The sequence below is a fragment of the Lissotriton vulgaris genome, chromosome 10 (genome assembly GCF_964263255.1).
Source record: "Lissotriton vulgaris chromosome 10, aLisVul1.2, whole genome shotgun sequence".
Classification (NCBI taxonomy): domain Eukaryota; kingdom Metazoa; phylum Chordata; class Amphibia; order Caudata; family Salamandridae; genus Lissotriton; species Lissotriton vulgaris.
The window spans coordinates 929,808,364-929,835,113 of record NC_141698.1 but is presented as its reverse complement, the minus strand read 5'-3'; the positions used below and the strand labels follow the sequence as shown (position 1 = coordinate 929,835,113).

Sequence of the window (26,750 nt, the reverse complement as noted above, 5' to 3'; positions counted from 1 at the left end):
ATGGGAAATGTTGTTTTTACCCATTGTAGTTTACTTTTCATTGGCTGCTGTTTGTGCAGTAAAGAAATGAGAAAGCATAATCCTCGCCTCTGTGTCCTTAATAGAATCTAAAATTCTTGTTGCGATAGCTAGAAAATTTTGTACTCCTGGCCAGTCAAAAGATGCGGTAAGATTTCCTCTCTTTAAATAATAAAGAAAAATAATAGAGAATGCAATCCATACAAAGAAATGAGAAATCCTCACGTACGATGATCTCCACAGATAAAGGGCTCCTCACTCGTTTAGTGATCCGAGACAAGCTATCAAAAAAAAATAAAGTTATCATTAAAATGAATATTGCGGTGAAATTAATCCCATCCTCGTCGCCAGTGTTGGAAGTCCAGAGGTCAGGAAAGGAAGGACACGGAAACGTAGGAAAGAGCAACAGGGTTTAATCGCTCGTCTGCTCGTAATGAAGTCCAGTCAGTAATAATCAACCTCCCACCACAATCCCAGCAAGATTCCACATCTCTTAAAACATGTCAAGTCTTAACACGACACGAGTCAGTCACAAGCTGGGTCAAAGATTCATGCTTGTGTCTGCTCGTGTCAACCTATAATGTTCCCAAAACCAGCAGGCCACCATACCTAGGAGGGCCAGCCATTCTCAATGGGGTCGCAAATTGCGAGTGCCTCTTGAATATTGATGAGGCATGCAATTTGCGAACCCACGGAGAATTGCTAACAGTGACACATGTCATTTTCCGAGTCGCAAATTGCGAGAGGATCACGAGATGCTCGCACAGCTGGGGGGAGGGTGTTAATTGTGATTATTTGGATACTCCCAATTACGATATCCATACAACGAAGAACAGTGTATTCGACGATATCGTAACACATTAAATGTACGAAAAAAAACTATTTAAAATGTTTTGCAGCCACCCTTAATAGCCCGACTGATAATTTAACAAAAACAGAAAGGCCATGTTGACAACGAATACAGATGTCATATAAAGTTCAATTTAAGCTCTCCGCAATAACCAGCACTGAGTGGTGCTTGTAAATACCCAACCGGGTACAACGGTAGACACCGCCTGGGGCGCCGGCTCACGCGCGGCTTCAGCAAAGCCTTCCGGAGCAGCTGGACGGTTGTCTCCGATGTTGCTGTTGGTGCGAATTCGTTCCGGGATGGGCGGGGCTTTTTAAATCTGGGCGGGCCACTTTTCCCTAACCAATCGTACGATTTACGGGAAAGCACAGCCCGAAGCTCTCAGTAGCACCGCCTCTTTGGCATGTCACTCACTGAAAACCTAGCCTAGTTTCAATTACCTTCCTCTAGTTTTCATTTATTGAAGTTGGCTGAAGTAGGAAGCGCAGCACAATCATTCGTATTCCTAAGAGCCTATGGCGGAAGGTAAGGCCGTCGTTGTGTGTTTCCCATATAAATTGCGAAGGGTTGATATGTAGAGATGAGCAAGCTTGGTGGCACATGAGAAAAATTCATCATGTTTTGGGATACGGTTTCCATAATATTTGACCAAAGAGGGTGATTTTTTTTTCTTCATTTCGCTAAGTGCTGTCGTAGATTGTGTTTTCCTTTTGAAGGCAGTGCTTTAAATGTGCAGGTACTGGCTATCTCCACTTCTTTAAAAAAGAAAGTACCAGCACTTGTGAGCAGCGCCGCAATACTTGGAGAGGTTGAGGCTCTTCTCGGTAGCAGTAGCACCATAATCGAATGAAAGGCTGAGTTGCATATCGCCCTGAAGTATCTAATCATTTGTTTCCCTAACCCGAATGTATCTGCTGCCAAGATGACTTAATTAGTGTAAGACACAGCTCAGCGATCTGCATGATAACATACTGAACATATAGCTAGGGTGGTTAATGTACTTGCTACAGAGTTCTGTGTGTAATCAGATGGACGAGGAAACATTTTAAACGGTTAATGTGCCTTGCGAAGAGCATTCCAGGCACAGCGCAGATCACGTGTTTAAACCCGAGTACGATATTTCAGTAGTTTCCTGTATTTTTTGCAGCGATCATTCACGTGTAATAAGCCCATGTGCAGTAGGTTATTCACCTGCTTACAACATGTGCACATAAGCATCAAGATGGAAGTGTGAATGCTCCATGAATAAACTATGTTTCCATTGTCTCTATTGAACATGGGACGTGTAATATCATACAACCAGCAATTACATTGGTCTCCTCTTGTTCTTCTGGTATTACTCGTATTTTATATAGGATTTCTTTATTTTATCGTTTTTTAAACTGTAACTGTTTTATATAGGGGTTTCTCTTGATCAAGATAACAGGCATGGTGCATCATTGTTTCCCCTGATGACCTACTGAGTATTTGCAGACATCTGACACCCATGCCATGGCACAACTCTTGACAAACGGGATTGCTGATTGTTATAGATGACAGCGTGGTCTGCCAGCCTTTTTAGGTCTTGCTTGAGAAAGAGCATACGCAGTTTCTTGGTTAGACATTATGTTAGCTTATAATGGGCTTAGAGCATGCCCATTCTCACCATTGGTTGGTTTTATCGTCCCTATTATTTCAATGCTTCTCTTTGGTTAGTCCTTGCCAGCTTTACTTCCTCTTCATTTGTTTGTCCCTCCTTTGAAGCATGGCCCAAGTACTGCTTCCATTCCTCACTTTTTTCTTTTACGCCTAGGACTCCAAAAGTTCGAATATGCTTGCAGTCCTTCTCCTTCCCATTCTTCTTCCCTTCTCCCACTAGTTGTTGCCTTGTCATTGTTGCTTGCCACATCAACCTCCGCCCGCATTGTTTCTCAACCTCTTCCCCTGCCTCTCTCCTCTTGTTTGCTTGCCCCAACCCCCTACCCACTCCCCTGTTGTTGCTTGCCTCTTCCTCCTGCCAGTAAAAAAACAGTTTGATATGGCCCACTTTGGCTGCCTCATAATAATTTTTTACTAACATTTAGCCATGCTGCTGTACAATCCAGCTAAAACGCATTGGCAAAGCCAATGGCTTTTGCATTGATGAGACCCATTGTCTTTTCCAGTGCTTGTTCCTTTTTCTTCCATTGATCTTCGAACAGGTTGCTGGGTATCGAACATTTTGAAAGAGGGTGATTCAAGTAGACTATTCTTGCTTCTTTGGATTCACCTGACTCTTTAAGTATGGTGGCAAGATGGGGCAGGTAGCTGAGGTTGACAGCTGTGTAGACAACACAACCCATCTTCAACTTTATTCTTGCGTTGACAAAAAGCCATTGAAAATTAGCAAGGATAGGTGTGATGTTAAATTTCTAGGTAGATGGCACAAGTCTGGCCGCTGCATGTAGGACAGTATTCAATGACATAAGAGCACTGTGAGGGTTACCTTTATCCACCGCTGGTAACACACAGAGGTCAGACCCCTACTGAAGAAACGTTTCCTGACCACAGCAAACTGAAGAACTTCCAGGCCCATCTCTCTGATTTCCTTCCCAGCTAAAGTTCTATAGAAGGCCATCAATTGCCAACTAACCCAACACCTGAGAGAAACTACCCGAAAGGCACCTCCCAACCCGGCTTTCGGTCCAACCACATCACCAAGACCACCCTGATTGCTGCCACCGTCAACATCAGGACCCTCCTTGACCATAGGGAAACTGCAACCGTGGTCCTACTCGACCTCACAGCAGCATTTGACACCATATCCCACCACAGACTCATCAGGAGACTTCAGCACATCAGGATCTAAGGAGATGGTCTCAAGTGGATCTTATCCTTCCTCACAGGTGGAACCCAGAGAATCCGTCTCCCGCCCTTCACTTCGGATCCTAAAAGCACCATCTGTAGCGTCCCTTAAGGTCACTTTAGTCAGCACTTACATGATGCCCCAGGCAAACATTTTCAGAACCCATGGCATCAACATCATATCCTACCAAACAACACCCAGATATCCTCTCGCTCCCAGAAGACCCCTCCACCACTAACTAGGGCCAACTTCCACAACTGCATGACATGTGTCGCCGACTGGACTAAGAACCACTGCCAGAGTTCAACACAGACAAGACGGAAGTGCTGATTTTTGGGAACAATACCCACCTGTGGAACGACATCTAGTGGCCCTCCGAACTCGGACCCATGCTGACAGACCACACCCTCAACTTTGGCATCATTCTGGATAGCAAACTCAGCTTCCACACCCTCCACTTGCTTTGAAAGATCTTCAGATGGCTCCCCATTAACACTAGGAGAACTGTCACTCAAATCTTTATCACCAAACGGCTGGACTACACCAACGCTCTCTATCCAGAAAACTCCTGAGTAGACTCCAGATGATTCAAAACTCAGCTGCCAGACTCAAACTCGACCTTACCAACCAGATCCACATCGCCCCCCACCTCAGGGCCCTCCACTGGTTCCCCAACCAGAAAAGATTCCAATTTAAGATGCTGATACATGCCTACCAGCTCAAACACAACCAATGTCGAGCACACATCAACCGCCGCTTGAACTTCCTCCAGACACCTGCGCTCTGATGCCCTTGCTCACACTCCCCACATCGGCCGGAGCTACAGTGAAGGGCTTTCCTTCCTCTACCTTGCCGCCAAGTCCTGGAACAACCTTCTCCATTCACCTCCAAACATCTTCTTCTCTCCTGGAATTCAGAAAGGGACTCAAGACCTGGCTCTTCGACTGATCCCAGCGAGGAGCTAGCACCTGGATACCCTCGCGGATGAATCGCCGCGTTTTATAAGTCTGAGTTGATTAATTGAAGGACTTCTTGAACCGTAGAGAAAAAAGGAAAACGTTTTTTGGAGGGTTTAACAAACATCCAGGCCTGCATCTTGAACTCGATGGCACACAGTGAACGCATGACAAATGACATTGCTGCAGAATGTTTGAATCTATATGCAATCCTGTAAGTCGGAGATTAGTGTTGCTTATGACCCTATACTTTTCTCAATTTGAAGAAAAGTTGGTCTCTAACTCCAACAAAGTACTGTTGTCTCTTCATGATGGCAGGTTTGTTCTGATCATTTTACCTAGTCATGTTTAGAGTTGTCGTAATAAAGGGCTATGCAGTTTGATATTTTTCATCTTGTTGGAGTATGAACTTCCTACCAGAGTCATTTCTGCTGCTTGATTGATTGACATGTTATGTTGCTTTTCCTTCAGTTCTCTGGCTCTATCTTGATAATCAGATCTTTATTATCAATTAACGTCAAGTGATATTTTGTTCACTAATGTGGTCGGGATTTTCATAGGTTGGACTGTCCATGTCAAAGGCAGCTGCTGTGGTCCTGTTCCCTTTCTTTTGGGGGTTTTGTTTCATGTTATATGTTCAGTTCTAATTGGTGTGTTTCACCCTAAGCTCTAAAATAAGCAATATAGAATTATTTGCCTCCCTCAGAGTTTTACCCATCTTTTTATGTCTCCTTGGAGTTTTAGCGCAAGAGCTGAAGAGTACAGGAAACAAGGTATTATTTAATGGGTCAAAGGTGAGGGTTCTCCCAGGAATGGAATCTATGTTATTTTTAAATACTCTTTGTAAGACATATGAGAAGAGAATACATTGTGGTCATAGTTGTGCATTTTTAAAGTCCGAGACGAAGTTCAACGTCTGGTTCAGGTATAGACAGAGATTCCATATCAAATGATTTGGATAACTCCTTACTGCAGTTGAAAGCTCGGCCCAGTGCCAAAATCTTCTTTCCGAGGGGGTTGAGAAGATGTTTGCTACATCCTATGGCCTGCTTGGACATAGCGAGGTTTGATTTGATCAGGTGTAAACTGGGTCCTCTATTGCAGGCAGAATCTCACTATAAATCAAATTAACCATAGCCACCGGAATACCTGCTGTCACCTCTTGATAACCCGTCTCAGCTGCATAGCATGTGAAAAGGAATTTATACTGCCTTTTGTCTATTTCGCTCCTGTGGAGCGAGAGTTATATCAGCCAGAGCAGTACGCATCGCATTGTCTGACAAACACGGCGCAGTCTACTTTCCTTACCCCCTTATCACCAGCATTCTAAGTACTACCTTTGGCAGTGGGAGAGGATAATGCTTGTTGGTACTGCTTATCACACTTACACTGTTGCTGAAACTGATGGTCTTTGTGTTATAAAGTTTAGTTGCTGTAAAGTATCTCTGATACTGTTAAATATTAAGTCTGGGAATAAATCCACCCATACCTCTCTAAAACTAAAGCAACATTTTCTTCACAGGGCCTGGACACTGAGCACCAAGTCAGTGAACACCTTATCCAGAAGTAATCAGCCAAATCTCTTATCCCCACGCCGATGTCACCGAAGCAAATTAGCCACACTGTAAGTCTTCTTACTCTTGACAAGTCTCTTTTGCTTTAAAGCTAGGTTTTTACTTAAAATACCTAGCCTCACATAAATATGTACCAGCGAGCACTCCTGTTGCTTGTTATCTCTCTTATGCCACAACTCCTAAAGTATCCCACAATTAGTTATCCATATGCCTTTATGCAATAGACATTTTATTTTCTTTTGTAGTGAATTTTTGTGAGTCTGTGAACCTTGCATTCATTGCCTGTAGGCCTGTTGTTGGAACAGTATATCGGCTCAGGAGCCATCCATACCCTCCATTACCCCTAGGAGATGGGCAAGGGCAAGGGGACTGTCCAACGTAGTATATCGCTATGTTCTGTCATTATTGCTGACCAGTATCTGGTGAGAACAGTGCAAGACCAGACCGTGTGAAAGAAGTCTGCACTGGCGTTCAGAAGTAGGAAGGACAAAGTTTGATCAGATGAGCTTTATAGAGGTGTTTGAAATACCTATTCAAGCAAGTATTTTGAAAGGGAATAGAGCTTGGTAGTCTACTGCAATACCATTTTTTTACAAGGGCCCAGTGAACCAGTGAGGGCTTTGTTACAGCACTTAAACTGTTTTCTAAGAATTGTAATTTAGAGGCTTTCAATTCATGATTGATAAGTTATTAGTTTGTTGCAAGATGTTTTAAAAAAATGCTCAAAAGCAGCTCTTGATATCCCACAATTCTACCATCTATATAGTTCTTGCATCACATTCAGCAATAAAAGGGCCTAAACAGTTTCTAAACAACTGCAAAATGATTAATTTAAGAGCTGTGCTTGTGTCTCCTCCTCACCATGTCCTTATAAGCGCTCGACCATTAACAAATGAGGGCACACTCTGAAACTGCACATGTTATCCAATATATTCAGTCAGAGCATTTCATTCAGCTCAAGAATAGGTTGCAGTATTTGAACCATAACACATTTTCCAGGCAGTAATGTGCTCGGCAGTCACCTGCTTCAAATGTAGTTCACTTTCACCCATATCTAGTTACTGGAATTACCCTGAGGTTTGGGCGGTATGTACAGATGTGGGAAAACTGGACACTTCAGCAAGGTGTGCAGAGGTATGTTGCGGAAGATCATGAGAGTGTGTGACAATACTGAGGAAGCATCTGTAAACAAATTGGAAGAATTGATTTTGGTTGTGGATATCAAGCACACTTGAATGTTGGAGACTTCCAGTAAATGTGCTGATTTCCCACACTCAAGTACTAATAAATAAGTTCCCTGGTGATTTATTGGTAGATTTTGAGGCGAAGATAATGAGCATTATTCAAAGCACACGATTCTATCACCATCAGATGTTACTATAGTAGCATTTGAGGGTAGCAGAACTAACATAACTGGTTATTTTGGGCTAATATATCCTTTAAGGATTGCGTCATGGGAGGCAGAGTTTATGTGGATAAAAAGGGTTTGAATGTTTTGAGGCGGTGTCACCAAGCAGATTATAAGGTGATCTTAAAAACTGGCTGAGAAAGTACCAGTGCTAGTAGCAGAGAATAATAAAGTGGAGACATGGTGTGAGATATTCAAAAGTGTGTACAGTATTTGTTCAGGCACCATTGAAATCCATATGCCTGTAACCCAGATTAAAAATTATTGTGTATCACTTAAGCTCAACTTTTGGGTGTGCCACTTAGTGGACGTGAAGATCTTCACAGGTCAGAAATGCTAATCAAAGGGGAGTGAACAAGGCTGTTGGTGCTACATTGTGGCTATCTCACCTCATGTTGGCACATAAGAAATCTAATGAGTTGCCTGCCTGTGAATATCTTAGGTAAATGAATGAAACCTTGTTAATTGAGGATTTTCCCCTTCCCAAGACTGAGTATTTATCACGTAGTGGTCAAGCAAAGTGGTTCACCAGGTTGGATTACTGGTCAGCATATCACTTATTAATTCTGCCACATGCCATTTGGTTTCTCTTTAGTTGCTTCAACTAAATTTTCCCAGCCCAAATTCAACAGCATAGTTAAAAGATTTAATCAGGAGCTTGTGGATTGCATTTGAAGTACTTGGTGTCGCAGACGAGATGTGGGATAAAGCTGCTTGGTGCATTTGGGAAATGGGCATCTGAAAAGTGCAAATCCAACACAAGGTTGGAAAAATCCAGAGTAGCTCTTAGTCGCATAGAGAACATTACCAAAATTTGCAAGGTCAACGCATATTGTGAGGAAAGGTTTGTTAACGCTTTGTGACCTAGTCTGCAGCCTGAAAATCAGGTGAAATGTTGTGAGAGTAGTTGGACAACGGTGCCATGTCAGAATGTTGGTAAGAGCCCCTGGGGACACTTCATTGATGAAGTCTACAAGTGATGATGAAAAGGTTGTTTCATCAAACATTTCCAGCTTAAAGGAACCCCATCTCAGTACTTCATTTTTGAAAATCTTGTTTTTATTACCCTTGGATTCCATCCCTCAAAAGAATGTATAATGTCTACTCTGCTTTTGTTTTTTAGTTTATTATTTGGTGCTTTTAAAAAAAAAAAAATATGGTGACTGTTCTCTGATGGCCTTTGTTTAATAGAACATACCTAAAAGGTAAAAAGGGACCCCCTGAAACTAGTAACCGTTCCTAGGACAGGGCAACAGTACTTTAAGTAGTAACAATTCCTAGGCAACTGAATACTTGTCTAAAATCAGGTTTGACACATACAAAATGATAAACAGGAACTCAGTGTACTGACAGGCAAAAAAAAAGTTTTTTCATTTTATTATTGCGTATATAACATTCTGAATTGTAAAACAATCTCAATGTCAAACAAATATCATAAACTGACAATACATTTAAAATAATTATTTAATCAAATCACAAAGAAAGAGAAATCTCAACATCAAATGGAAAAATATTACAAGGGTTACAAAGAATAAGTAGATAAGATGACGATCTCTACCCGCGTTTCGGCGTAACACACGCCTTCTTCAGGAGAACCACTTTAATTTCTTTATACAAGAAAAACATACACATAAATTGACATAGTATATATAACAATAACACTGAGTCTGTTACAGAGAAAACATGGTGCATGAGACGTGTGTAATATAATGTGGTGTTACAACAAAGCACTCAGGGAAAGATAAACCAAAGGGATACAAAGCGAAAAATGAATTGAAAAATTGATGAAACAGAGTATACCAAACAAATGGAGAAAAGGCCCAAGATGGACCCCCGAAATAGTGACAAAGATATTAAAGTGTAGAGCAAAGAATATGTGTAAAAGAAAAACCAAATAGTATCCTGTGATGAAGACAAAAGATAGTGTGACCAGAAAGCATACTATAAAGTGCCCCAATATTTAAAAATTATTAAACCGTACCTAGAGATTTTATGTAATAAAAAGCCACGGTGAGCTGGACAACGTTCTTTAAATGATTGAAGCAGCTGTTAAATGAAATAAACAGGAAAGAGGGGCTTTAAGAAACCCTATTCAATGAAGCATCTAAGCAAAAAGTCTGTCTTGATAGTAGATAATTACCCATCTGATGCTTTAAAAGTGCAAAGTAGAAGATATACGACAACACAGGGTAATAGAATCAGGACTCCAGAAAGCAAGATCTAAGAAAATATATGTAATTATGTAAGACACATGGCAATTAAAGAAGAAAGATTCACTGAACTTTCTAAAATGGACCGTTTTTGTAGAACTACCTGATCGTGTCCGGTATAACAACCAGGAAGGTAAGTAGACCGCCAGAGATGAGGGGCTTAGTCTGTACAGTTGTAGAACTTTAAAAGCCGTCTAGTGAAACAAATAAAACTGAAATACACAAATTAGGCGAGATGTAATGAATAAACTCGTCCTGTTTTAAACAAACATTGCTGCCCTTCTTGAGGGGTGACTAGATTACCCACATATGGTTACCTGGGCTAAATTATAACAATGTAGATCCAAGGTCCGGGATGGACTGTCAGATATATAAGTTTGAAGGCGACGTCGAAGGCGCCTACAAATGATCTGGAACAAAAGACCAAACAGGAATGTTGTAAAACAACATACAAAGGTTAGCGTAAACGAGGAGGATATAAAAGACAAATCAAATATGCTGTACGTTTTTTTGTCACTACCGTGACATTTAATTAAGCTTTTCCGCTTGGCATCGATACCTTTTTCTTATCTTCCGAACTACAATTTGGCCTGGATTTTAGTGCACTGTTAACATTGACCGTCTGAGTACGTGCACCGTATCCCAACCAACAATCCATGTGCTACACTTCCTTGTGTCAATCTGTCACCCACATGATACGCAATAAAGTTTCCTCCGTTCGGATGAATTTTAGCGTTGCAGCGCTCTAGTTTTCAACCAGAGAGACGGCATTGTTTACCTCAGCGCAACCGTCCATTGGCGGACACCACGCCGGCGCACCGTAGCCACGCCCACCCCAGAAATGCGAGCACGCTCGCCCTGTCCACGCTACTTATTCCGCCCATCAGAACAGGGCTCCCATCGTCGAGACCCGGTTCAAGGGGAAGGTGCAGGTTTACATACGGGTGCCTGGCGTCGCGGGCGTGAGGGCTTCTGAGTCCGCATAATTTACACCAGCTAAGTACAATTGATTGCTCCTTTTTAAGTCTGTTCCCTTGTTCGTTTTTTGCAGGATGTGCCAAATACGCCATCACCCCCCTCCCGTGGTCTATGTGGTGATATCCTCTCACCTCCCAAGTGAGAACCTTCGCCTTGTTGCTATATTATTGCGGGGGAGAGGGGTCACCGGCCTTTGGCCCATTGATCCGCCTGTGACACACATGCAACGCGTCCTGCGCTGCCTAAGTGCTTACAATTAAAGCCTGTCTGTCCTCCATAGTGTCACCTATTCCCTTGGCCCCTTCTGGCGCATTGAATCACACACGTGCTCCTGTGGGCAACTTTCTATGCCCACCGGCACGGGCATTTTATTTTGATCGGCATTACACCGAACTGCTGTCTTTTGACGCAGCTCAGCACCCGCCTGCAGGCGGTGCCACTAACTTTACAGATAGTGTATTGATGTGTGTATTTGTCGGTCCACTTGAGCACTAGTCTCATTCATTTTACTCCCAAACTCGTGAGCATAAACTAATTGTTTGTATGTCTCTTTATGTTTGTGGGTGTCGTTTGCTTCCACAGGTACATTTTAATTTTTTTGAGGCCCTAATCCAGAGACACCTAGGGGTTCTTACCACCAAAATATTTTTATTTGTGTGGCCCCCCCTTCCCATTTGCACTTTTTCAGACGACTTTTAACTTTCACGTCCCTTGGTAGGGTGGGCATTAGCGTGTCCATACCGCCAGGGTATAATTCACCATAGGTCTTGACGAATGCCAGGTTAATAATACCGACATTGGCAGAAACATGTTGACCATCACGTAAGAGTATTGGAAACAGACCATTCAACTTAGTTGGTTTAGTTTTCCAACACATTTTTAATATGTCTTTTTGATCAGCCATTAAAATTAATGGCGTTGAAGCACACTGGGGTGGCATTCGGTCACTCCCAGTGGGGCCCGATGATGAAGCATGTCACCGACCAGGTCAGTGAGTGAGGGCTATCCAAACACACCAAATAGGTGTTGTTTTACTTTGTGATCAAATACCTTTGTGTTTTCTAACAAACTGCACTCTTTCATTGTTGTCCATAAGGAATACATTACCCAACAACATATCTATGTCAGCTAAATTCATAACACACGCATCAACTGTCTGGGACAACTCCTTATAATAACCACCAGGATTTTTACGGGGGTCAGGCAAAGTCTGCTTAAGAGCCAGGACCTCCGCTCTCTTCCAAGGAACATGTACCCACACTCGCTGAAAATGAGGCGGTGCAGCTGCAATACCTTGAGTGGCATCAGCCAAAACTGCCTCTCTCCATACAGGGGGAACCTCTCTCATCGGGTACTGCTTCACTTTTCTCCTAACAGAAGGGTCAGGTTCAATCAACGATTGAGAAGGAAGTCTACACCTAAATACAAGAAGCGTCTCTACCGCTTCCTCAACATCTGGACCCACTATCGTCCCTTTAGCAAATTCCGACTGAACATTAAGTAGTTCCAATGGAATTGGACCCAATTCATTATATTCCCATTCTTCACGGAGGAAAGTACACATAACATCAAAAACATACCTTTGTATTGGTGCCTCCCACTGCAGGAAGACATCCATAACCATTTGTGGACTATACTTGGAGGCATTCGAAACCCATCTACGAGCAAGGAGATCTAACACTGTCCGCTCCTCGGAACTAGGGAGCTGACTACGCGTTTGTTTACGTGCAGAAACAGGGGTCATATTCAGTGACCCAAAGAGAGGAGACAAAAGGCTAGCGACAGTCTCAGTCATTCGTTGTCGAGCAGAAGGAGAAGAAGTTGACATGAGGACAGGAGACAACGTGTTTTGAGGTGACAGAGACGTAGGGTCAGTAGCAAAGGAAGTCGAAGTTAAAGGAGAGTAAGGCAAAGGAGTTTGAGGCAGAACTGTTAGCAAAGCTGGCGGCCCTAGAGGGGACTGCGCCGGGGGAGGAAGAACCAACTGTGGAGGAACGGGTGGCTGGACAACAACAGGGGGTTGAACAACTGGGGGTCACAGAGGTGCCGTAGCACTCTGCACATAAGGGGGTGGTAATCTTGACAAATGCGACATCAAGGGATCCTTTTCAGGGTCATTAGTCACATTTGGAAGAAGAGGTGGCAAAGTGGGGTAACATTTGTCAATGGCCATGCAATGTTGTCTATCTGACACCTCAATCGCAAGATCTTCTTCGTCTACTTTAAACTGCCTAGCAGCTTGTATTATCGATATATTCTTTTCTTTCCTTTCTCTCTTAGCTTGCTTAAGTTCTCGCTGTTTGGCTTCCTTACGCCAGAGGCGAAAAGAGTCAAACATCGCCGACCGGGCTTTCTTCTTAAATAGCGCTACTTCTAGATTGTCTAAAACATCTGATTCAAAACTACCATGTTGGGGCCATCGTAAGACACCATCTTTCTTCGTATAGCGGACCCATACTTCATTAAACGTAATGGGACCCACGCCATGCTTTGAATAGAGCTCATAAGTCTGAGTTCCAACCGGAGGTATCGGACACGAGTCCTCCAATCGGGAATCCCTGTTACAACTACAACAAAACCATTTCCTAAATTTGCTAAGACCAGGCATCTTATAGCTCCCTAATCTAGCTTCAAACTTCAAGGGGTTATCAAAAACGATATACTCGCAAATATACGAGCCCCTTGGCAAAGACCGAATCAAAGAAACCCAAGAAACAAAACAAAGTCGTGGGAGCCACCCACTTGTACTTAACCAAAATGTCTGTCACGCCACCAGAAGACCGTCTAACGTCTCGCCTTACAAATCATCACAAGAGGTTCCAAGACAGGGCGACAGTCAGGGCAGCAGTCCTTCATAGCCGTTGGAAAGGGGAAGCCTTGCAGTAAAAATCTTCAGTCCACGTTCGACATGCAGGGGTCGATGAAGTGGGGGCTCTCCTCCAGAATTTCCTCACGAAGCTCCTCGCAATCTTCGGGCTTGGACCGGTACTGCTGAAGTCACCCCACTTGGGGGCCAGTTGAAGAACCGGGTTTTAGACCAAGCGGCGCCAGGGGCATGCCCAAAGTCTTCGGATTCACCTATCTTGGTATACAGAGACACGGAATACTTCTGGGTGGCGTCAAATACCAAATTTGTTAGCTGCAGCTAGTAACGGTGATCCTAGAAATACATCACGGTGTAAATTCTCAGGAGACTGCTCAATTTTGTATGGCGAAACATCTCTTTATATACCCAATATTCACATTATAAATGGACACCCACTGCACAAAATTCTAGCCAATAAGGTATATTTTCAAACAAAGTATCACATGACAGAAAACTCAGTTTGCAATAACCCAACCCAAAGTTAATTAGTAGAAATGCCCCAAATTCAATCTCCACAAGCCGGACAACCCATAATTGAAAGCACAATGCATGTAATGAAGATACATAGAAAGGAAGCAATGACCGATAACGAGCAAGATAAGGCATGTGTAAAGAAGCTAAAAGTTAACGATGTCCTGAACATTGATTGGCAATCTCAGACAACGATCAACCAAGAAAATTGGCTTAGCAGGGTTAGTTTCAGGTGAGGGGGCAGGTCCTTACAGTTCACCTTAGAGTCAAGAAGAACCTAGTTAATCTATACCGGTACGAAAAGGCAAGGTCGCTTTATTCGTTCAACCACATTCATCGTCCTATGTGATGGCAACACAAAATGGAGGCACGGACAAAATGGAACCCATATTCGAGACAAAGTCTCTGAATATGTAATGAACTCGCTAGTTAACGTGACGAATTCACTCCATATTAGCCGAACTTAATAAATACAGTACGACATCACCAAAATCGAGATTGAACCATAACAGGATTTACATAACCTCAGGGCCTGTTTGTTCTCTTGGATTACCACAAGCATTACCTACAAGAAACACAAATGCATGCAGTTGCCCATATCTTGTAAAATACATATACAAAGTGTTTCTTAAGTGACATCTTAAGTGAACAAACATTGATTCAGACACTTCTTTTTGAGTTTGGATCTAGATTTTGTTTTAATTACAATAACATTTTAATGTGGAATTCTGTGTTTGACCATCTTGCTACTCTTATTGTAGGAGAACATGTTTGTTGTGACTTGGTTATTGGACTAGTGTATGGCATTTAACATAAGACATGATGCTTGAATTGGTAGCTTTTCTTGATGGATAGTTTTAATCGGAAATCAATCTCCCTTCACTGCTGACGTTCTTGCTACAAGTTTGAAAATGAAAACGCTTGTGTTATGATTTCCACCATTCAGGTGGCTACAATCTGTTAATTTTCTCCCTGATTTCTCTTCCTCTTCCTGGTCCATTTTCCCCTCTTTACTTGTGTGTGCACCCCTCTAGCTAGGCAATTACCTGCGACCATAGGAGAAGTGGCACTGGCAGGACAGGAGAAGCACAGAGTCAGAGAGAACAGTATAGAGAGAAAGAAAGATGAGGTAGCCAGAAAGAAAGATAAAGAGGGTAATGGAGTAGACCAAGAGATGAAGCGTTGTTAGAGTGCTGTAGAGGAGCAGAGAGAACTTAGGATAGGAGAAGGAATGTAGAGAGAAGTAAATGAGTTCAGTACTCCAAGGGGTGAAGCAGGGAGAGGGAATAAAGAAAAAGGTAAAGGAAAGAAAAATAAAGGCAGGAAGAGGTAAGTTGACATGAGGAAAAACAACGATGCAAGGTAGAGAGAGCAAAATGAGAAAAGGTTTATAAAAATGGGTCAGGAAAAGACAGAAAAGAGAGGAAGATAGAAAGTGAAATATGGTGTAATTGAAGAGTAAGTTGTGTGACACATGAAATGGATAAAAGGAGATTAGGTTTGATAACCGGTAGAGAGTTATGTGATAGAGAAAGAGAATTACAGTGAGGTAGAGAGATCCATAAAGAAAGCGGATGAGAGAGAAAGTTGAGATTGAGGGCATGAGTTGAAATGGAGAAGAAGCTCCAGAGAATGGTGTGTGTGTGTGTGTGTGTGTGTGTGTGTGTGTGTGTGTGTGTGTGTGGTGTGTGTGTGGGTGTGGGTGTGTGTGTGTGTGTGTGTGTGTGTGAGAGAATGAATAAATATAGCAAAAAAAGAGGTGGGAGTGGATAATTAAATTAAATTAAAACTAACCAGAAAAGAGTAGGATATGTAGATAGATAAAATAAATCAAGCCAAAAGGGAAGGTGGTGAGATTATGTGGAAATCTAATGGTGAGATACGTTGAGAGGTTAGATAGTGAGAGTGTGTGATGGTGGAGAGAGATGTGTGGGAGATGTTAGGCAAAGAAAGAAATGAAATAGGTGACGGGGACAGAAAGAGCTGAGAGCGGGAGAGGAGAGGTAAGGTAGCAGGGAAATGGAGAGAGACAGATGTGAGGTAAAGATAGAGATGTTTCAGAAGTGAAGTAGGTGTAGGAGAAATAGAGGAGGGTTGGATGGAAAAAGAGCAGTGAGATACAATAGAAAAGATGTGACAGAGAAAGAGTTGCAGGAAAGTAAAATGTGAAGTTTTCTTTTCTCCAAACATTTATAACTTTGCGTGTGTGCTGTTCTGTACAGCACACATACACAGAGGGACACATTTTAAAGTATGTCTAAGCATAGTATTATGCATGCGGAGGGTAACCTTCCAGTACAAAAGCTATGCTACATTCACTCGGACACCTTGGCACTCAGTTGTGATAGATGTGCGTGTGTGCGCGCGTATGTTGATTTGTATGAGTGGCACTAGGCAATGTTGGAGTATGCCAGCACTTTGGAAGATTTGGTGCTATCCCACTCTTTCCCTTTCACGCAATAACGCGCAGTGACATTGGTTGCTGCATGGAATGGAAAAAAATTGTAAATTTGGCCCAAGATCTTTTTGAGCAGGCCCAGTAACAATTGGGAAAAAGAAGCTGTTGATGAACAACTGCCCCACCCCCCTTACCGGGGTGGGCCCCCTTCAAAGGGGTGGGCCCTGGGCAATTGGCAACTTTGTTCAAGCCTGAAAACATCTCCGGTCGGAGGGAAGCAAGGAAGGGCTGCGTTTCAGCATGGGACACTCCTGCTGTCTGCAGCGCCACAGTACCTGCCCCTGAGCCCACACCCATTCTGGTTCCAAGTAAGGGCTTCTGGCCGGTTAGAGGCCTCAAACTTTTCCGAATGTAAAGAAATATGTTACCTGCCTTCCTGGTTGGCTCTGAGGACCAGAGTGCTACAGATTTGCCTCTGCTTACCAAATTTAATGCTTATTTGACAGACAGCTTAAAAATTGAATCTTCTTGTTCTTGACAGGAAACAACATAACTCCGACATCGGGCAATAGAAATTTCTACCCCTTCCTTTATGAACACATGTGTAGATTCTGCCACAGAAAAATTGCACTAACTCTTGCCTAACATTGATTTTCAAGGCCTATTGTCTCTGTGCAAGAAGTAATCTTTAGTGCACTTTGGAGCATTTCTAAGTTGAAGTGCTACATATACCTATAATCAGAGGTTCCACAAGTTCAAGAGGGCACGCTGATAACTGCAGATCAGGCCCAGAAAGATGGCCTTTTCAGTTAGCCTTTCATGTAATGGTGATAAAATACTATGGAAACAAAGCTCCAAATCTAGGGTAAAGAGATCAAAGCTTTTGAAGCATCCTTGGTAGAAAAAAGCCTCGCTCTAAATATGTCACTCATCACATGAAAAGCATTTGAAATTACCATGTGTGTTAATGCTACATGCTGTCAAGGGCCCTCAAATATGTGTCCCAAGAGAAAGCCTTTTTAGGTCTTGTCTACAGATCGCTTTGTCTATCTGTCCGAGACCTTTCATTTTAAATATTTATAGAGTAGGTGTAAGAAATTGGATTATTATTTGCAGTGGGTAATTAACTGCCCTCCTCCAGGAAAAATCACATTCTGCTGAAATTAAGATGTGAAGCAAGGCATCAGCACATGCTCTTATCAAGCCATCATATCAATGTATTTCAACTTACTTCACAAATTGTTTACACATTTTAGTGTTCTCTAAGTACTATCGTGTTGGGTGCATTTTCTGTAAAGTTTGGAGAACATCGACAGAGTGACAGAGGAGAAACAAGAACATGGACATTCTGTTTTTTAAGGGAGATGACATGGTTGACTCTGAAGAAGAGAAAAGCACCAAATGCATTTGGCAAATTGAACATTTTGTGGGGTGTAAGAAAAAATGGGAATTTTAGACAACAATACATCACAGCAAATCATAAACTTGGATGAGCGCTTGTTTGTGCTATTGAACCAACGGAAAATAAGTCATCTGTTTTGAATCTAGGATGAGGTTGTTGTATAAATTTGGAGTCTGGCAAATGAGCACGTAAATTCAGCATTATATACTTAATGGCTAAGAACAAGTTAATTCAAATGGAGAGGGTAGACTGGAATATACAAATCATGCAAACTCTTACACCATTATACTTAGTCTCTCATTTATATCTTATTTCCATCTTTCACACATGACAATGGAGTTGTTAAGTAAAGTGAAGTTAGTGCTGCAACGTTTGAATTTCACATTTTTTGAGTTTTTCAGTTGTAGCCAGTATTGGCACCCGCAACAACGATGTCTGTCTTAACTTGCCTTTAACTTAATTTTTTGTGAATTTACATGTACAGTTCACTGTTCATGTCACCCATATTGATAATGTACAAAGTCGCGTGTTCAGAAATCTTTGGGTTTTAAGACCTCGGGTAGTCTTCTGAGCCCCTCTTGCCCTATTTGATATTTAGTACAATTTAGTGAAGCATATTAACGCCTGGTTGGAATTGCAGAGGTGCTGATGGGTGCTTGTTTATTCAAACGTCATTTGCTGTCACAAGCAAGGTGTTAGCAGACATATGGGTGGAGGATTATTTGTGATAAAGACAATGCATTTTCACTGTACTTCACCAATATACCTTCAACGTAAACTCAATGCCTACTGCCAACCTAGATCTCTGCATTATAGGATTGCCCCACTCCTGCCCACACCTTCCTTCAAAAAGTCTTGCACTGGCTGAAGCTCTTTCTCAACCTGGATAACCGAGCCACAGAACTCTGTTCCTTCCAGAAAAAGAAGAAGTAACGACCATCTTCAATTTCGTAGAACTAACAAAGTTGGCTATTTCCTCTTGCATGATTCAGTTGAACAGATCGCTGCTAAAGCAAACAGAATGGTGTGTACTTACCCCCACATCTTAGGCTTTGCTTACACCTTGCTGTGGCATCCCATGCTTGATGGAAGCTACAAGTTTCTTGCACCACAATTTTGGCAAATATCCCTACCTCACACACCTCACTCGGCACCTTTCAATTAAGTGTAGCTTCAAGACAGCCCACCAGGCAAGCTCTCACTCAGGGCACCTAGTACTCCATAAGAATCGAGGTGCGTTTCAGCCTTGTCTGGCTCCTGAGCTACTGTATACATTCTGCAGGACAATTAAACATTCTTGAGATATAATAAGCAACTTGGAATTGAAGGTCGCAAACAGAAACTCCTACAGTGTCAATGGCTTGATGCATGTATCTAGACTGTTCTTACAATTCCTTTGAAAGGGCATGGTGGTGCCAGAGAGATTCATTGTTGCGCAATTAGGGCACACGTGCAAAAATGGCACCATGTCTTTGGGGGCATATGGAATGGTGATCTTGACTCTCTTTTTGTCAATGTTAGCTTTAAATTTATAGCTCCAACTAAATGTTATTTGTAGTTCTCAGTCATTGTTTTGTCACGTTTGTTCTTCCAGAGATCCGCCTTCAGGAAATGGCTTCGATTAAATTTGTCCTAAATGTAACTATCTTCTCCTTGGGGTTAGCGGTAGGATTCATGTTTTGCCACTTGATGTTCACTGTTGTGCTTGAGGAGAAGCCGAGCAATCCAGCTAAAGTTCTGCATAATGACCCTCATGGAAGACATTCCGAAGAGAGAGCAAAATGAGAAAAGGTTTATAAAAATGGGTCAGGAAAAGACAGAAAAGAGAGGAAGATAGAAAGTGAAATATGGTGTAATTGAAGAGTAAGTTGTGTGACACATGAAATGGATAAAAGGAGATTAGGTTTGATAACCGGTAGAGAGTTATGTGATAGAGAAAGAGAATTACAGTGAGGTAGAGAGATCCATAAAGAAAGCGGATGAGAGAGAAAGTTGAGATTGAGGGCATGAGTTGAAATGGAGAAGAAGCTCCAGAGAATGGTGTGTGTGTGTGTGTGTGTGTGTGTGTGTGTGTGGTGTGTGTGTGGGTGTGTGTGTGTGTGTGTGTGTGTGTGTGTGTGAGAGAATGAATAAATATAGCAAAAAAAGAGGTGGGAGTGGATAATTAAATTAAATTAAAACTAACCAGAAAAGAGTAGGATATGTAGATAGAAAAAATAAATCAAGCCAAAAGGGAAGGTGGTGAGATTATGTGGAAATCTAATGGTGAGATACGTTGAGAGGTTAGATAGTGAGAGTGTGTGATGGTGGAGAGAGATGTGTGGGAGATGTTAGGCAAAGAAAGAAATGAAATAGGTGACGGGGACAGAAAGAGCTGAGAGCGGGAGAGGAGAGGTAAGGTAGCAGGGAAATGGAGAGAGACAGATGTGAGGTAAAGATAGAGATGTTTCAGAAGTGAAGTAGGTGTAGGAGAAATAGAGGAGGGTTGGATGGAAAAAGAGCAGTGAGATACAATAGAAAAGATGTGACAGAGAAAGAGTTGCAGGAAAGTAAAATGTGAAGTTTTCTTTTCTCCAAACATTTATAACTTTGCGTGTGTGCTGTTCTGTACAGCACACATACACAGAGGGACACATTTTAAAGTACGTCTAAGCATAGTATTATGCATGCGGAGGGTAACCTTCCAGTACAAAAGCTATGCTACATTCACTCGGACACCTTGGCACTCAGTTGTGATAGATGTGTGTGTGTGCGCGCGTATGTTGATTTGTATGAGTGGCACTAGGCAATGTTGGAGTATGCCAGCACTTTGGAAGATTTGGTGCTATCCCACTCTTTCCCTTTCACGCAATAACGCGCAGTGACATTGGTTGCTGCATGGAATGGAAAAAAATTGTAAATTTGGCCCAAGATCTTTTTGAGCAGGCCCAGTAACAATTGGGAAAAAGAAGCTGTTGATGAACAACTGCCCCACCCCCCTTACCGGGGTGGGCCCCCTTCAAAGGGGTGGGCCCTGGGCAATTGGCAACTTTGTTCAAGCCTGAAAACATCTCCGGTCGGAGGGAAGCAAGGAAGGGCTGCGTTTCAGCATGGGACACTCCTGCTGTCTGCAGCGCCACAGTACCTGCCCCTGAGCCCACACCCATTCTGGTTCCAAGTAAGGGCTTCTGGCCGGTTAGAGGCCTCAAACTTTTCCGAATGTAAAGAAATATGTTACCTGCCTTCCTGGTTGGCTCTGAGGACCAGAGTGCTACAGATTTGCCTCTGCTTACCAAATTTAATGCTTATTTGACAGACAGCTTAAAAATTGAATCTTCTTGTTCTTGACAGGAAACAACATAACTCCGACATCGGGCAATAGAAATTTCTACCCCTTCCTTTATGAACACATGTGTAGATTCTGCCACAGAAAAATTGCACTAACTCTTGCCTAACATTGATTTTCAAGGCCTATTGTCTCTGTGCAAGAAGTAATCTTTAGTGCACTTTGGAGCATTTCTAAGTTGAAGTGCTACATATACCTATAATCAGAGGTTCCACAAGTTCAAGAGGGCACGCTGATAACTGCAGATCAGGCCCAGAAAGATGGCCTTTTCAGTTAGCCTTTCATGTAATGGTGATAAAATACTATGGAAACAAAGCTCCAAATCTAGGGTAAAGAGATCAAAGCTTTTGAAGCATCCTTGGTAGAAAAAAGCCTCGCTCTAAATATGTCACTCATCACATGAAAAGCATTTGAAATTACCATGTGTGTTAATGCTACATGCTGTCAAGGGCCCTCAAATATGTGTCCCAAGAGAAAGCCTTTTTAGGTCTTGTCTACAGATCGCTTTGTCTATCTGTCCGAGACCTTTCATTTTAAATATTTATAGAGTAGGTGTAAGAAATTGGATTATTATTTGCAGTGGGTAATTAACTGCCCTCCTCCAGGAAAAATCACATTCTGCTGAAATTAAGATGTGAAGCAAGGCATCAGCACATGCTCTTATCAAGCCATCATATCAATGTATTTCAACTTACTTCACAAATTGTTTACACATTTTAGTGTTCTCTAAGTACTATCGTGTTGGGTGCATTTTCTGTAAAGTTTGGAGAACATCGACAGAGTGACAGAGGAGAAACAAGAACATGGACATTCTGTTTTTTAAGGGAGATGACATGGTTGACTCTGAAGAAGAGAAAAGCACCAAATGCATTTGGCAAATTGAACATTTTGTGGGGTGTAAGAAAAAATGGGAATTTTAGACAACAATACATCACAGCAAATCATAAACTTGGATGAGCGCTTGTTTGTGCTATTGAACCAACGGAAAATAAGTCATCTGTTTTGAATCTAGGATGAGGTTGTTGTATAAATTTGGAGTCTGGCAAATGAGCACGTAAATTCAGCATTATATACTTAATGGCTAAGAACAAGTTAATTCAAATGGAGAGGGTAGACTGGAATATACAAATCATGCAAACTCTTACACCATTATACTTAGTCTCTCATTTATATCTTATTTCCATCTTTCACACATGACAATGGAGTTGTTAAGTAAAGTGAAGTTAGTGCTGCAACGTTTGAATTTCACATTTTTTGAGTTTTTCAGTTGTAGCCAGTATTGGCACCCGCAACAACGATGTCTGTCTTAACTTGCCTTTAACTTAATTTTTTGTGAATTTACATGTACAGTTCACTGTTCATGTCACCCATATTGATAATGTACAAAGTCGCGTGTTCAGAAATCTTTGGGTTTTAAGACCTCGGGTAGTCTTCTGAGCCCCTCTTGCCCTATTTGATATTTAGTACAATTTAGTGAAGCATATTAACGCCTGGTTGGAATTGCAGAGGTGCTGATGGGTGCTTGTTTATTCAAACGTCATTTGCTGTCACAAGCAAGGTGTTAGCAGACATATGGGTGGAGGATTATTTGTGATAAAGACAATGCATTTTCACTGTACTTCACCAATATACCTTCAACGTAAACTCAATGCCTACTGCCAACCTAGATCTCTGCATTATAGGATTGCCCCACTCCTGCCCACACCTTCCTTCAAAAAGTCTTGCACTGGCTGAAGCTCTTTCTCAACCTGGATAACCGAGCCACAGAACTCTGTTCCTTCCAGAAAAAGAAGAAGTAACGACCATCTTCAATTTCGTAGAACTAACAAAGTTGGCTATTTCCTCTTGCATGATTCAGTTGAACAGATCGCTGCTAAAGCAAACAGAATGGTGTGTACTTACCCCCACATCTTAGGCTTTGCTTACACCTTGCTGTGGCATCCCATGCTTGATGGAAGCTACAAGTTTCTTGCACCACAATTTTGGCAAATATCCCTACCTCACACACCTCACTCGGCACCTTTCAATTAAGTGTAGCTTCAAGACAGCCCACCAGGCAAGCTCTCACTCAGGGCACCTAGTACTCCATAAGAATCGAGGTGCGTTTCAGCCTTGTCTGGCTCCTGAGCTACTGTATACATTCTGCAGGACAATTAAACATTCTTGAGATATAATAAGCAACTTGGAATTGAAGGTCGCAAACAGAAACTCCTACAGTGTCAATGGCTTGATGCATGTATCTAGACTGTTCTTACAATTCCTTTGAAAGGGCATGGTGGTGCCAGAGAGATTCATTGTTGCGCAATTAGGGCACACGTGCAAAAATGGCACCATGTCTTTGGGGGCATATGGAATGGTGATCTTGACTCTCTTTTTGTCAATGTTAGCTTTAAATTTATAGCTCCAACTAAATGTTATTTGTAGTTCTCAGTCATTGTTTTGTCACGTTTGTTCTTCCAGAGATCCGCCTTCAGGAAATGGCTTCGATTAAATTTGTCCTAAATGTAACTATCTTCTCCTTGGGGTTAGCGGTAGGATTCATGTTTTGCCACTTGATGTTCACTGTTGTGCTTGAGGAGAAGCCGAGCAATCCAGCTAAAGTTCTGCATAATGACCCTCATGGAAGACATTCCGAAGATACCGGAAGTGAGCAGCTCGTGGGGCAGATGAACTTCAACGCAGACATCGCACAACATAAAGGTATTTTACTTAAGTCTGACTGGAATGATCAGTTAAAAAAATAACGTACGCAATTACTTTTTTTGTGCACGTGACAGGAAATATTACATTTGGATAAACATCCGTGTTTTGTTAGCTGCATTGCAAGGTAATAATTTTAGATTGCCCTGCCATCAGCACTTCATATTAAGTGTATCATCCTTTCAGACTAACATGGGAAATACGTTTTGCTTGTCTCTCAAATACAAACTAAACATTTTTGTTAGTAGTATGTAGATTGTCTTGCCTATATTCTTGTTATTAAATGTTTTCCTTTAGTGGCACTTAGACATCACTATGTTGCAGTGGTGTTCAAGATACAGGCGTGACTAGCTGCTTAACAATATCCTCCTGTAACTACTTCCGTCCCTCCTACAAAAAGCCAAAATAACAGATGATGAATGGAATGCAGAACAAATCAAACATTCATCCCCAGTAGAAGATCTGGGTTAAATCCATCCTTCTTTTGCTCACCACGACACCCCTGTTGGGATCCAGCCATATGCAAATCAGTCTTGACCCTGCTCCCCATGGGGACAGTACAGCCCAAACTCCCAGACCAGGTCCTCCCTGGACAGGAAGCAAGTATCCTGGGACCGGTTTCAGGGTATCTCCCCTCATCAGCCAGGCTAGCTTGGGAAGAGGATGTAGCCTTGCAGTTAGAGCTGTCGACTTCGATGCTGGGGAAACCGGGTTAGAGTCTCGGCAACAAGTCTCAACATCCTGTGTTTCTGGGCAAATCACTTTATCTTCGAGTGCCTAACAAAAATACATGTGTCCGTCTGTAACGGAACTGGTGCTCATGTAAAGGGCTCTGATACCCGATGTCTTGTGTCTTGTTCGCGCTATATAAAACTCTTAAAAAAACAAAACAAAATCCAGTGGCACAGTGAGCACGGGACCCACGTCTGGGTATACCCTTCCCACTTAAGCTGACAACAGCAAAAAGATCAGATGATTTTGGAATGCTGAGCAAATCAAACATTCACAGAACTGGGTTTAATCCATGTGTTTTTTTGCTCATCAGGATCAAGACTGATTTGCATATGGCTGGCTCTAAACTGGGATGGCATAGTGAGCAAAAGAATGATGATTTTAACCCAGATCTCTTAACTGGGGATGCATGTTTCAAAAGTTTCAGCACTCTCTCCATCATCTTGTTGTGTTTACTCCTATAAAAGGTAAGCCCTGCCTCCTGTTCAGCTGTTGGTGTAATGTTTGCATAGTTATGTCCATATAGTTTGCAAGGCTCCTCTATGATGAAAGGAACTCTCAATTCGCCCTCCTCACTGCCCCTGGCCTCCTTTAAGTGTGTATAGATTTCCCTGCCACTCTGCCACCCCACAGCTTCTGTTACCATCTTTCAATCTTCCACTATTGGAAATTCTCATTAGCACCCAACACCTGCTTCTCCTTCCGCCATTAGTCTTGCATTGCATTTTCCTCACTGCTGCACAGGTCCAGTTCCTTGGCGCCCGTGTTCTCCTCCTCGACCAGTGACGCTGGACATCGGTTGGGAGGAGTGAACTGGCAGACAGTAGTTGGAGGCTACTCCTAAGTTGGACTTTGGGCTCTGGTGAGGCAGTAGTCACTGTGTGGCTGAACGGTCCCCTTTTTTGCCACAGAAGGTGACAATGTGTCCTACCTGTTTTGCCGCCATTTGATCATGCAAGAAGGCGCTTCTAATTAATTTGTTATCCTTCCTTAAAGTGTTAAGGTGGGAGAATTGTGTGCGTACTTAGCTATGAGCCATTCTGTACAACTTCTGTCTGTGATTAGTTCTTACGCTGCTGCTGCAAAGGTAGGAGGTGAATGCTAGGGTCTCTTGTAGACACCTTTCATCCACACAAAAGCCATAACCAATGGGCTTCTTGATGCCTGTTGTTTCAATCGAAGCTTGCTCTAAATTTGTTTGCTAGTACTTCTGTTTAAACATTAAGTAATAATGTCACACAGGCAGTAGCTTGCTATAGCAAAGATCTAAACCTTGAAGAATCTCTAGTTGTAGCTTGGCTCTTTATCATCCTCCCTTCAATTTTATGAATGTTGAAACATGACACAAGCATGCCTTTATCTGAATGACTATTGATTAAAATAGATGTGCATTATTTTCTTGTTGGTTCTTCTCTGCTTCCCTTTACCATTTCAGTAAACATCAGTGAGGTCTCTGTGAAGGCCATGCTTGGCACAGGTTGTTATCAGACTGCAATAAAAGATCCTATTCATGGATCCCTCTTCCGTCCCCTATGTTTACTGAAAAAAACATCCACCGTGAACATTTAAAAGACTGCCATTTCTCTCCAACCCTATCGATTCAATGTAGAGCAACGTATGTGAACACTTCACTCTCATGCTGATTTTCTCTTCAGGACGATGGGACACATGTTGGGCTCGTCCCCATATGTGTGGACACTTACTGGCACGGTGTGAAGCTCTACCTAGACTAATACATCCGCAAGGCCCCAAAAACATGTTTGTCAGTTATACTCTATGCCCCTCTTACCTGCTACCCACATTACTGTGATGACTGTAGTGCCTGTGGCCACAACTGGTGCTCAGAACATCATCTGTGTATCTCTCCTGGCAACTGCGGCACGTGTTGAGGCCCTTGCAGCTGCCAGGTAGAGCAGCTTGTAGCAGTTCAGGGCTTCCCTCACCTTCCATCCAGATCTCATCCCTGCCAGCGGCTTCAGGAAAACCAGACTCCAACAATCGATGTAGTGTTAGCCTTGATTACTTCCTTGCCCCAGAT

The 26,750-nt window shown here is 42.4% G+C and overlaps 1 protein-coding gene across 1 annotated transcript in view; it reads left to right on the top strand.

The window, feature by feature from the left end:
- The first annotated feature begins 1,270 nt into the window (after positions 1 to 1,270).
- Positions 1,271 to 26,750, top strand: part of C1GALT1 (core 1 synthase, glycoprotein-N-acetylgalactosamine 3-beta-galactosyltransferase 1) — a 119,287-nt gene continuing 93,807 nt past the window's right edge. The window contains exons 1-3 of the mRNA XM_086941925.1: positions 1,271 to 1,393; positions 6,171 to 6,272; positions 23,741 to 23,980. Of these exons, the coding sequence (XP_086798051.1) occupies positions 23,758 to 23,980 (223 nt within the window). The 5' untranslated portion in view covers positions 1,271 to 1,393; positions 6,171 to 6,272; positions 23,741 to 23,757. The remainder of the gene's footprint in view (positions 1,394 to 6,170; positions 6,273 to 23,740; positions 23,981 to 26,750) is intronic.